Here is a 12,681-nt window from a genome sequence, read left to right on the forward strand (position 1 = left end):
AAAAATGCACGAACTTGTAATTTACAAGGCTGTATGATAGAATTACACCTTACGTTGATTTATTCTATTCTGAGAAAAAAAATATCATTATATAAAGTATAACACATTCAAAAATATCTTTAAAAAATCATGGACCAAGCAAAAATATCCGTGGTCCTTACTGTATACTTGATATCTTATAGACAGTATACCTACCGTACAATGTTGTTAATAGATGTTCTTATTATATAATGTTGATATTCTAGTAACCTAGTTAGAGTGTTGATACGTCACTGTTCTTTATAGACTGTATACTTTAAACAGAGTGTTGATAAGTTAGTGTTCTTTACAGACAGTATACTTTACACAGTGTTGATAAGTTAGTGTTCTTTACAGACAGTATACTTTACACAGTGTTGATAAGATAGTGTTCTTTATAGACAGTATACTGTACACAGAGTGTTGATAAGTTAGTGTTCTTTATAGACAGTATACTTTATACAGTGTTGATAAGTTAGTGTTCTTTATAGACAGTATACTTTATACAGTGTTGATAAGATAGTGTTCTTCATAGACAGTATACTTTATACAGTGTTGATAAGTTAGTGTTCTTTATAGACAGTATACTGTACACAGAGTATTGATAAGCTAGTGTTCTTTATAGACAGTATACTGTACACAGAGTGTTGATAAGTTAATGTTCTTTATAGACAGTATACTTTATACAGCGTGTGGATAAGCTAGTGTTCTTTATAGACAGTATACTTTATACAGAGTGTTGATAAGCTAGTGTTCTTTATAGACAGTATACTGTACACAGAGTGTTGATAAGTTAATGTTCTTTATAGACAGTATACTTTATACAGAGTGTTGATAAGATAGTGTTCTTTATAGACAGTATACTGTACACAGAGTGTTGGTAAGTTAATGTTCTTTATAGACAGTATACTGTACACAGAGTGTTGATACGTTAGTGTTCTTTATAGACAGTATACTTTATACAGCGTGTGGATAAGCTAGTGTTCTTTATAGACAGTATACTTTACACAGTGTTGATAAGTTAATGTTCTTTATAGACAGTATACTGTACACAGAGTGTTGATAAGTTAGTGTTCTTTATAGACAGAGTGTTGATAAGTATACAGTATACTGTACACAGAGTGTTGATAAGTTAGTGTTCTTTATAGACAGGATACTTTACAGAGTGTTGATAAGCTAGTGTTCTTTATAGACAGTATACTGTACACAGAGTGTTGATAAGTTAGTGTTCTTTATAGACAGTATACTGTACACAGTGTGTGGATAAGCTAGTGTTCTTTATAGACAGTATACTTTACACAGTGTGGATAAGCTAGTGTTCTTTATAGACAGTATACTTTACAGTGTTGATAAGCTAGTGTTCTTTATAGACAGTATACTGTACACAGAGTGTTGATAAGTTAGTGTTCTTTATAGACAGTATACTTTATACAGAGTGTTGATAAGCTAGTGTTCTTTATAGACAGTATACTGTACACAGTGTTGATAAGCTAGTGTTCTTTATAGACAGTATACTTTATACAGAGTGTTGATAAGCTAGTGTTCTTTATAGACAGTATACTGTACACAGTGTTGATAAGCTAGTGTTCTTTATAGACAGTATACTGTACACAGAGTGTTGATAAGCTAGTGTTCTTTATAGACAGTATACTTTACACAGAGTGTTGATAAGTTAATGTTCTTTATAGACAGTATACTTTATACAGCGTGTGGATAAGCTAGTGTTCTTTATAGACAGTATACTTTACACAGAGTGTTGATAAGCTAGTGTTCTTTATAGACAGTATACTGTACACAGAGTGTTGATAAGCTAGTGTTCTTTATAGACAGTATACTTTATACAGAGTGTTGATAAGCTAGTGTTCTTTATAGACAGTATACTTTATAGTGTTGATAAGCTAGTGTTCTTTATACAGTATAGTGTTGATAAGTATACTTTAGATAAGTAGTGTTCTTTATAGACAGTATACTGTACACAGAGTGTTGATAAGATAGTGTTCTTTATAGACAGTACACTGTACACAGAGTGTTGATAAGATAGTGTTCTTTATAGACAGTATACTTTATACAGAGTGTTGATAAGATAGTGTTCTTTATAGACAGTATACTTTATACAGAGTGTTGATAAGATAGTGTTCTTTATAGACAGTATACTGTACACAGAGTGTTGATAAGCTAGTGTTCTTTATAGACAGTATACTTTACAGTGTTGATAAGCTAGTGTTCTTTATAGACAGTATACTGTACACAGAGTGTTGATAAGTTAGTGTTCTTTATAGACAGTATACTTTATACAGAGTGTTGATAAGCTAGTGTTCTTTATAGACAGTATACTGTACACAGAGTGTTGATAAGATAGTGTTCTTTATAGACAGTATACTTTATACAGAGTGTTGATAAGTTAGTGTTTTTATAGACAGTATACTGTACACAGAGTGTTGATAAGATAGTGTTCTTTATAGACAGTATACTTTATACAGAGTGTGGATAAGTTAGTGTTCTTTATAGACAGTATACTTTATACAGCGTGTGGATAAGCTAGTGTTCTTTATAGACAGTATACTTTATACAGAGTAATACTTTATAGACAGTATACTTTATACAGTGTTGATAAGATAGTGTTCTTTATAGACAGTATACTTTATACAGAGTGTTGATAAGCTAGTGTTCTTTATAGACAGTATACTGTACACAGAGTGTTGATAAGTTAGTGTTCTTTATAGACAGTATACTTTATACAGAGTGTTGATAAGCTAGTGTTCTTTATAGACAGTATACTTTATACAGAGTGTTGATAAGATAGTGTTCTTTATAGACAGTATACTGTACACAGAGTGTTGATAAGTTAGTGTTCTTTATAGACAGTATACTTTATACAGAGTGTTGATAAGTTAGTGTTTTTTATTTATGTACACTTGATATAGACAGTATACTTTATACAGTTAGTGTTACTTTATACAGTGTGATAAGCTAGTGTTCTTTATAGACAGTATACTGTACACAGTGTTGTAGTGTTCTTTATAGACAGTATACTTTATCTAGTGTTCTTTATAGACAGTATACTGTACACAGTGTTGATAAGATAGTGTTCTTTATAGACAGTATACTGTACACAGTGTTGATAAGTTAGTGTTCTTTATAGACAGTATACTGTACACAGAGTGTTGATAAGTTAGTGTTCTTTATAGACAGTATACTTTATACAGAGTGTTGTATATACACAAGTGTTGATAATGTTCTTTATAGACAGTATACTTTATACAGCGTGTGGATAAGCTAGTGTTCTTTATAGACAGTATACTTTATACAGAGTGTTGATAAGATAGTGTTCTTCATAGACAGTATACTTTATACAGAGTGTTGATAAGTTAGTGTTTTTTATAGACAGTATACTGTACACAGAGTGTTGATAAGTTAGTGTTCTTTATAGACAGTATACTTTATACAGGGTGTTGATAAGTAAGTGTTCTTTATAGACAGTATACTTTATACAGGGTGTTGATACGCTAGTGTTCTTTATAGACAGTATACTTTATACAGAGTGTTGATAAGTAAGTGTTCTTTATAGACAGGATACTTTAAACAGAGTGTTGATATGTTGGTGTTTCGGATAGACAGATAACTTTATATAGAGAGTTGATGTTAGCGTTCCTTATTTACAAATTCTCTATAGACAGTGGTTATACAGAGTGATGTCCCTTGTAAACAGTAGTTTTATAGACAGTTGTTCCCTGTAGACAGTTGGTACGTAAACTGATTTCCCACGTAGAAAGTAGTTATACCGCCAGCTGTCCGCGATAGACAGTAGGTATAATGACAGATACCATATTGACAGTAGCTCTATAGAACAAAAATCAATATAAAAAAGAAGTCAGATAGACCGGGGTTATTCAATTCTAAGCACTAAAAATTCATGCATTTGTTTATTACAGACGGATCCTCGCTTTTTCACACCTTACGACGGCTACATGATGGACCCGTACAACTATGAGCAACAGGATACCAAGACTAAAGCCACTGCCTACACCCGTTACCCAAAGCCGCCTTACACCTACTTGGGAATCGCCGTCATGTCTATAGAATTGTCTCCAAGGAAAGCTCTAACCCTGTCTGGTATTTTCGACGCCATGTATGAGATGTTTCCCTTCTTCAGGTCATCCTACATAGGATGGAAAGCATCGCTACGTCACACGCTGTCTAAGTATGATTGCTTCGTCCGCAAAGAGAACGGTGAATGGAGCGTCGATCTCACCAAGGTTCAGTCGTCCGCCTTTCGTCGGCAGGACACGATCGTCGCCCGTCAAGGAAACTACGCCTGTGATTTACACCGACAGCTCAACGTACCCAGAGTGAAACTGCCATCAGATATTCAGAATATGCCGACTTCGAAGTTTGACTCATCCTCAGATTCTTCAGAAGCCATGTCGCCGAAAATCGTTGTAGACGGATCACCAGAAAAACCGACGCGTAAGATCGACATCATTTCTCTTGACTCTGGCAAGAAGACTGAACATGTAAAGAGGCCTGACCCGTCAGTCACCAGAGCTATTAGTTCTTGCCCACGGATCACGGTAGCCACCTCCTCCTCTGCCATGTCTTCAGCACCGCCGGTCGTCGATCACTACATGAAGAAGTCGCCAGTCTGGTCAACGGAGGATGCATACCAACCATTTTCGATGACGTCATCTCAGTTTTCACCGTCGTCAACCTCAGAACGCAGCAGTTGTATGCAAAATTATTTGCCTTCATTCAACTCTTTCTTCGCTGGAACAGCACAGGATATCTCGCCATCACTTTCTCCGATGTGGAACAACGCGTTACTGCTAGATGATGATTGCGACAACTCTTTCAGCCAGCGCGACATGCCAGATTTGACACCTGCTTGGAAGATACTGAGTCAGCCCCCCTCCACAGACGCTTCCAGCGACTACCGACCAACAACTTCCCCCATCTTCACCGACCTGACAGCGCTAGTCAGTACCTCTACGCCAGTGGAGAAGAGAGCAAAAAGTACCCTTCGTCTCCCTTTGCGGCCAGCACCTGAGAACCAGACGACAAAGTTTCTCATGGACGACATCCTAGGTGAGCGTGACGGACCAGCAGATCGTCCGTGCACAGCAAAGTCGACTTCCCCGACGCAGTCATCACCGTCTAGTAGTTATCTGACTGTAGATACAAGTCTTACCGTCGACAGCCAATCTCGATCGCCAGACTGCCAGCACGCAGAATTCCCCACAACTTTATGTTCATTCTCATCAAAACTGTCTTCATGCCAGATGTTGTCCTCGTTCATGACCAATGCACCAGGAAAGACACTGAAGAGGAAGAGAACCAAGCCGGCTAGGAAAATGAGTCGTTCAGACCAGGCAGATCACAGACCCGCATCCCCTTCTACTCTACAGACCTACAACCAGACGTCCGCTATGGATAATCTTCAACGACTTTGTCAAAACTACAACGTCGGTAGCGTCAATCCTTACAATCCATCATTCCTAAACCAACAGTACGCTCCAGTTCCTGCGACTTTTGGCCATGGTCTCCCAGCATCATCAGCGACACCCTTCCATTACCCTCAACAGCATAACTACGTCGATTTCCCTTGCGCTGGCTACTACAATCAACAAATCACTCCTTACCAAGGCTATCCGTCCATGCATCTGTCACAAGACGCGTCAGGTCACGTTTCTATGTTCCCCCCTTATTTAGCGCATGCTTACTCAGTTCAGCGACCGGATATGCGCCCGATGGACCTCAGTTCGACAAGGAATTGGGTGACGCAGTAACGCATTCTCCTGAATTTGTGATTTTTTCATTTTCCATTACAACTATTACAATTGGAAGTGAAACCAATTAAATTGTGTTATTTAACGCTGTTTTATCACGTGCATACCTGATTCGGTGGGCAAATGTTAGTGAACTAACTTGGACTTTATATAAGTACATGTATGTGCCAGTGTTACGCCGTGAGGATATTTTACTGCTACAATGTATTATATTGGACGGTTCTGATATTAATGTGGTTCTTGGTTTTACTGTGTTAAGTTCTCTGATGGCAGGTAATACTAAGTATTGATATCAGTAACGGTTAATGACAGGAAATATTAAGTATTGCTATCAGTAAGGGTTGATGACAAGTAATATTAAGTATTGCTATCAGTAAGGGTTGATGACAGGTAATATTAATTATTGCTATCAGTAAGGGTTGATGACAGGTAATATTAAGTTTTGCTATCAGTAAGGGTTGATGACAGGTAATATTAATTATTGCTATCAGTAAGGGTTGATGACAGGTAATATTAATTATTGCTATCAGTAAGGGTTGATGACAGGTAATATTAATTATTGCTATCAGTAAGGGTTGATGACAGGTAATATTAATTATTGCTATCAGTAAGGGTTGATGACAGGTAATATTAATTATTGCTATCAGTAAGGGTTGATGACAGATAATATTAATTATTGCTATCAGTAAGGGTTGATGACAGGTAATATTAATTATTGCTATCGGTAAGGGTTGATGACAGGATATATTAAGTATTGCTATCGACAATGGTTATATGGATGAACTATATCTGAGATGTATAACAAAGTATGTTATTAATTTCAAATGAGAAAAAATAAGAAATTTTAAAACGGATATTTGTTTTCTTCGCTCTTTTTTCTTTGTATGTTGATAGCGTTAAGAATATATGGGAAATTACACTGGAGTAAAATGTTAAAATACAGGGCATTTAGTTAGACAGACAACCGAATACAATTTACAATCAACATTTATATTCAAGTATATTTACACTGAGCAATAAGATTCACTGTCGAGGTGTCTAGTATGACTGTATATAAGCTTTTGAAACTAATCGCAAATCGGATGAAGAGAAATAATATTTCCCTTTTCCCTTTTCTAGATTGTTTGGAGTCGTCTCCTATTTCCATTTGAAGCTTTAAAGCATATTTGTAAGCCAGGCTTTTTTTTGTAACCAATCAACCGGCTAGAAGGTCAAAGTCCGTTCTGCGATAAACATACCGGCTCAAGACTGATCACATGCTTTTCTTAATTCTACCTTTGTTTTCATTTGATTCTACATTTAAAACACACTACCATAAAGCGCTACACTTACTAATAACAACAAAACATACCACTGACTGCACACAAGTGTATTCTTTATTTTTGAATAAGTCGAGTTAGCAAACTTTACAACATATCACATCCGGTCTGATTTGAAGGGACAAGTAGGTTGACCTGAGCCCCCAGGTCTGTTAAGTACTTGTACAAACATTTCTTTCTTCTACGAGGTTGTCTATTCCGGGACAATATAAATGCCCATTCTGGAATGAAAGAATAAGAAACGTCATATATCTGTCGTCAAAGATGTTGTCAAGCGTGTCGTCATATATCTGACGTCAAAGATGTTGTCAAGCGTGTCGTCATATATCTGACGTCAAAGATGTTGTCAAGCAGCACGTTATATTTCTGTTGTCAATGATGTTGTCAAGCATCACGTAATACATCTGTCGTCAAAGATGTTGTCAAGCATCACGTCATATATCTGTCGTCAAAGATGTTGTCAAGCATCACGTCATATATCTGACGTCAAATATGTTGTCAAGCGTGTCGTCATATATCTGTCGTCAAAGATGTTGTCAAGCGTGTCGTCATATATCTGACGTCAAAGATGTTGTCAAGCGTGAGTAACGTCATTTATCTGATGTCAAAGATGTTGTCAAGCGTCACGTCATATATCTGACGTCAAAGATGTTGTCAAGCGTGAGTAACGTCATTTATCTGATGTCAAAGATGTTGTCAAGCGTCACGTCATATATCTGACGTCAAAGATGTTGTCAAGCGTAAGTAACGTCATCTATCTAACGTCAAAGATGTTGTCAAGCGTGTCGTCATATATCTGACGTCAAAGATGTTGTCAAGCGTCACGTTATATATCTGACGTCAAAGACGTTATTATATGTTTTAACTTGCTTTTCCGTTAAAAATATAATATAAAGATTAATATCAAACTATCTATTTTCTGGGTGCGAAAGCATACGTGATTGAAATATATATTATATTTGACGAGAGACAATTACATATCCTTTTATCGAAGCGGTTTCTTCATTATTATGTTTTTTTTATTAAATTTTGTTTTTCTTGGGGAAGGCTGGGGGTTCTCATGGGTTTAACATCAGTTATTAAGGCCTTTCAGCAAATGTATATCCTCATTATTGCTGAAAAGCATAACTTCACAAACGTGTTCGTAGTGTAAGCATTACGAATCAAGGCGTACTAAAATCACTAGAGATAAATAGTTATAAAAAATGCCGTTCGTGTTGTAGAAAGTGACCATCTTGATCTTGACAAGGGATTTCTGTACGAAACATAACACCACCAATTGAAATTAGGTGTGGACACCTTGACCGGTACAATAGGTTCAAGCTGTATTTCACCAGGTATTAACTTGGTTAATACTAGGCCGATCTCGTTCATGAACACTCATTGGAAAGATAAAACATTTCTCCTAAAGGTAATAGTTTTGTTACTCATGTCCCTTAGAAGAATGTAAAAAAAATTATGTTTTCCATCTCAGGAGTTACCGCCCTTGACTATACATCGGCTGTGTGTTGTGAGTTCATGCCAAGTACTTATGTCACAAATGTATGAAATATTACAGATATACACTTGTTATCTACCGCTATATATGATGGATAATATCTTATTAAAATTCCTGTGGTGGTTACTACGTTCATTATACACACCTAGATTAGTGGCGTCGTCACAGCCATACAGCACGGCATGTCTTTTGTAGTCCGTGTAGATGACGTTTTGAGCCAGACCCCCTGTTAGTAGAATAACAACATTATTTTCGATTATCGATTATACAGATAATGTGACCACCTATTCCCATTTGTTATCATTTCCTTACTCACTCTGAATTTAACGAAAAATCACTATAGTATGGTTGACAAATAATAGACCAATCGAGCACTGCTTTTTCACAGTGGTATGGTTCAGATTTGTACTTACGAATGGCTTCGAGTGTAAGTTTGAAATAGTTAGGACGTCGAGCATTTACTTGTCTGAGGATGCCTCTCGTCGTTGTTTTATTCCTTCAGAAGAGAAAAGACACGACCATTTTTACTTCTATTTTGAAGTTGTATGCATATCTACTTATATATGAAGTAATCAACAAAGTTAATAAACACGTTTTAAAATGCCAAACTCTACCATCATTTATACACATAACTTACACTGACATCTCCAACCTAGTGTACGATACCCTCATGTTGCCGTTCCGTCTTGGGAAATATTTGTATGAAATACACCTTGTGTCAACCTGCAATGGATTGTCAAACCTTTCGATCTCGTACCATGTGCCCGCATACTGTAAAAATAGAACAAATCTGCTGTTATCTAGAGGTTAAAAGACGAGACACAAAACACCGAAGCCAATGCTGAGATGGACGGGAGGTTTTCACTCAGTGTTCCAGGGGTCAGATCGTTTTCGGTCTCTGCACCCCTGGAACATGCCATGCTAAAATTGAAGGTTCCATGTGCGACACCTTGTGGACAATAAGAACGACTAATTAGATCATTTGGTGTACATCAGACGAATCCCGGGGTCGCATTACGGTATATCGTAATGACTTTGAAGTTGAGTGTCGCTCTTCTGTAATCTTCAAAAGGAGTGTATCAGCCCGTGATTGGTCATTTTCCCCTGGAACCAACCAAATTACTTCGCTTGTGCCTTAATTTTGCTATAACATGTTCTGAGTGTGCTGATCGTAACAACCAATAAAAATGTGATTATGAAGTACCGACAGCTTGGAAGAGAAGGACCAACAGTGTCACTGATTCAGTCAGACACATACTGCTATGCTGTATGTAAGACACCGATAATGTATGTTTTATTACAGTTCCCGTCGTACTTCAATATATTTGTTAATGAAGGCCATGTGTGTATCCCTGTCCGTGAACGATTGATGTTGACGTTTATTGGGCCGCATCACTACCAGGATATGTGTCAGTTCGCGGCATTGTGACCACAGTGTAAATATCGTGGTTATATAGAATTACTATTTCACCCGAATGCCCATCTATGCAATACCACGAACAAAATTTATTTATCTAATGATTGTTTCGGATTATGACAATTGAATCATTTTCGGTGATTTGAACTTTGATTACTAAATGAAAATACTGGTAAAGTGATACATAACAGAAGTCTGTCCTGCTTTGGGCTCTTGAGGAATGGAGACCGGCCGTTGTTTGGGAAGATAAATGCTTCTGTGTTGGCTAATTATATACCAGGTATTGACTTCATCAGGAACTACCTCAGCAGATCGGACTGGTTTCTGATGAGTTAATTGTTAATCACGTCCTATTTACAGCCGGTGTCATTTCAGGAAGTGCCAGGTTTGGTGGTGTAGGAAAGCCGGAGAAAAAAAGTCGACCTGTGGCAGGTACCTGGTAATTGCATGTGAGGATGAGACACCTTAATCACCGCGGCTGATGTGAAGAATGTGGTTCCACAACGATCTATTTAGGACCTCTTGTTTGAAACAATTTTTATTAATTATATTTTCTACCTTTGTACACTAATGAAATTCATATATTTATGCTCTCAAGATATGTGATAGGTAAAATTTGTTTAGAATAAGATAACGAAATTGGTTCAATTTTAATGGCACCAAAGCAATCCAGAGAAATTCTAGAACATATATTTTGGTCTGATGTTAACAGTTCTGTTATATCTTCTGATACTGGAAGCTTGGAGATAACATTTGAAGTTTGTGTAACATTGCTAGGTGTTGATATCGTTTTTGTTTTCCTATCTCATATATCCTCATATGTTCATATCTCACTTTGTCAAAAATGCTTCAAATCAACTTACTTTCTTAAAAAGACACCGAAAAACTGTCTGATTCTGATATTGTCCACTTGCCCGGAACTTTTGAACACTGGCAGATATTAAGGAAATGAATGGAGTACAAAAGTGGTTATTTCGTTTTATAGAATTATAAATGGACACAAATTTGACTTTTTACTTGTACATGTAACACGTATGATCAAACTGACATTTCATCATTTACAGTATTGTACAGTATCTTGCTGAGAGGAAAGAAGTATTCTATAATCTTATAATTACCAGGTCAAGATCGTCGGAGATGAAAGCAAAGAAAAAATATCAAGATGTCGACAGAACCATAATCAAAACTCAAATTAATTCAAACTAGGGCAAAATTGGAACAAAGTCCGATATCCATGGACACTTCTTAGGACGTTTAAGAAAAGTAAGTGTTCCAGAAGAGGAAGCGTCTTCTGCTTCATCGACAACACCATTCATGTAAATTTTTGGTCAATCCAAATAATATCACAAATGAGAATACTGTGAACAACATCGGAATCCATAAGTATACTAACAAAAATCAAATTTCATATCGCACAGGAAACAGAATATCTCTTAATGACAGGCGTAAAACGTACATACTTTTCATTAACCTCCATTTCTCGAAACCCTGTGTTATGCTGAGTTTGTTAATTGCTGACATCTTGTAAGGGAAAAAAACATTGAACCATTAGTTGAGGATACAGGAATTTTGCACTCTAGCGATGGAAAATACGCTTGTCATAAAGCTTGGTAAAAAGATGTCCCTATTTATTTCGTTGTAGGAATAGATTAAGGTAAGCGACTTGTGCCTTTCCAGTTGTGCCACAACCTACCAAACGAAATTAAATTAGCTGAGAATGCAAAAAGCTTGCTGAGATTGATAAGACACTTGGTATGTTGAAATAAACTAATGTTCTTCGCAAGAAAGATATTTTGCTTTTCGGATGACTTACCCGGTTGAGTGAAAATGAATACCTCTTATATGGTAAGTGTGTCGTGTCACATGACGGATCATGTGAATCACTTACCCGTTTAATGTTGAAGTCAGAAATGACAGGAACGTCTGGGCATTGTAATCGCGACACAAATGGGGCTGTCACGCAGCCGGTAAACACAAGTATGAGAAGTACATGAACGTGGACAACCATTCTCTTCGCTGTCGTGTTACAAATGTCGTCCCAATTAACACGGGTTGGACTTAAATATGAACGTCTCGTGCCTCAGATCGTTTGGAAACTTAACGGGAAAGATCAATTCATTACGGACGCTTCAATTAAGTTGACAGATCTATTTAGTCACTGAAGACTTTGACCTGCCCCAGGTGAGATTCTCGACGATGTGAAATCGCCTTCAATACACCATGTCCTAATTGATTTTTCACGTAAAGGAGACATATTTGTTCCTTAAGGAAATATGGTAATTTAGTCTGATTTCATTTTCGTTTAAACCATTAACAGATGTTTCCTAAGTATAAGGCTAACATACCTTGATTTATGTAATCACAAGAAAAAATACGGAGAAGGGAAATCTTGTCGGAAATACGTAAAACTGACATTTGGTCTAGAAATCGTGTTAAATAACATTTCAGAAATTTAGTTGAAGCTCCTTTGGAAATCACTTCTGGTACAAAGAGTATGGTGCTTTAATGATTTTTTTATCTAATACATTGTGGGTTTACCACCATTTTATTTCTGTACTTGTCTGATTGTTGATTTTATCATTAACAGGTGTCAGGTAATGGTGTACATAGTTCATAACATAAATGTACAATTAGCTGTGAAAGGTA

The 12,681-nt window shown here is 36.7% G+C and overlaps 1 protein-coding gene across 1 annotated transcript; it reads right to left on the reverse strand.

Annotated features, from left to right (window-relative positions):
* Positions 1-7,207: 7,207 nt before the first annotated feature.
* LOC132553599 (apolipoprotein D-like) lies at positions 7,208-12,043 on the reverse strand. Its single transcript, XM_060217854.1, has 5 exons — positions 11,924-12,043; positions 9,256-9,389; positions 9,032-9,114; positions 8,764-8,844; positions 7,208-7,341 (listed from the first exon to the last, which is right to left on the reverse strand). Exons 1-5 carry the CDS (start codon positions 12,041-12,043, stop codon positions 7,208-7,210), a joined length of 552 nt encoding a protein of 183 aa, XP_060073837.1.
* Positions 12,044-12,681: the final 638 nt, after the last annotated feature.

Source organism: Ylistrum balloti, unplaced genomic scaffold (genome assembly GCF_031769215.1).
Source record: "Ylistrum balloti isolate Yb309-2 unplaced genomic scaffold, AGI_CSIRO_Ybal_v1 Utg370338, whole genome shotgun sequence".
NCBI lineage: Eukaryota > Metazoa > Mollusca > Bivalvia > Pectinida > Pectinidae > Ylistrum > Ylistrum balloti.

Bases quoted from the DNA above. Each gene is read 5' to 3' on its own strand.
- LOC132553599 (XM_060217854.1), bottom strand. From the start codon at position 12,043: ATGGTTGTCCACGTTCATGTACTTCTCATACTTGTGTTTACCGGCTGC. The intron at 8,845-9,031 runs GTAAGTACAAAT...TTCTACTAACAG, and splicing joins ACTTACACTCGAAGCCATTC to GGGGTCTGGCTCAAAACGTC. The intron at 7,342-8,763 runs GTGTGTATAATG...CTTTCATTCCAG, and splicing joins TGACGACGCCACTAATCTAG to AATGGGCATTTATATTGTCC.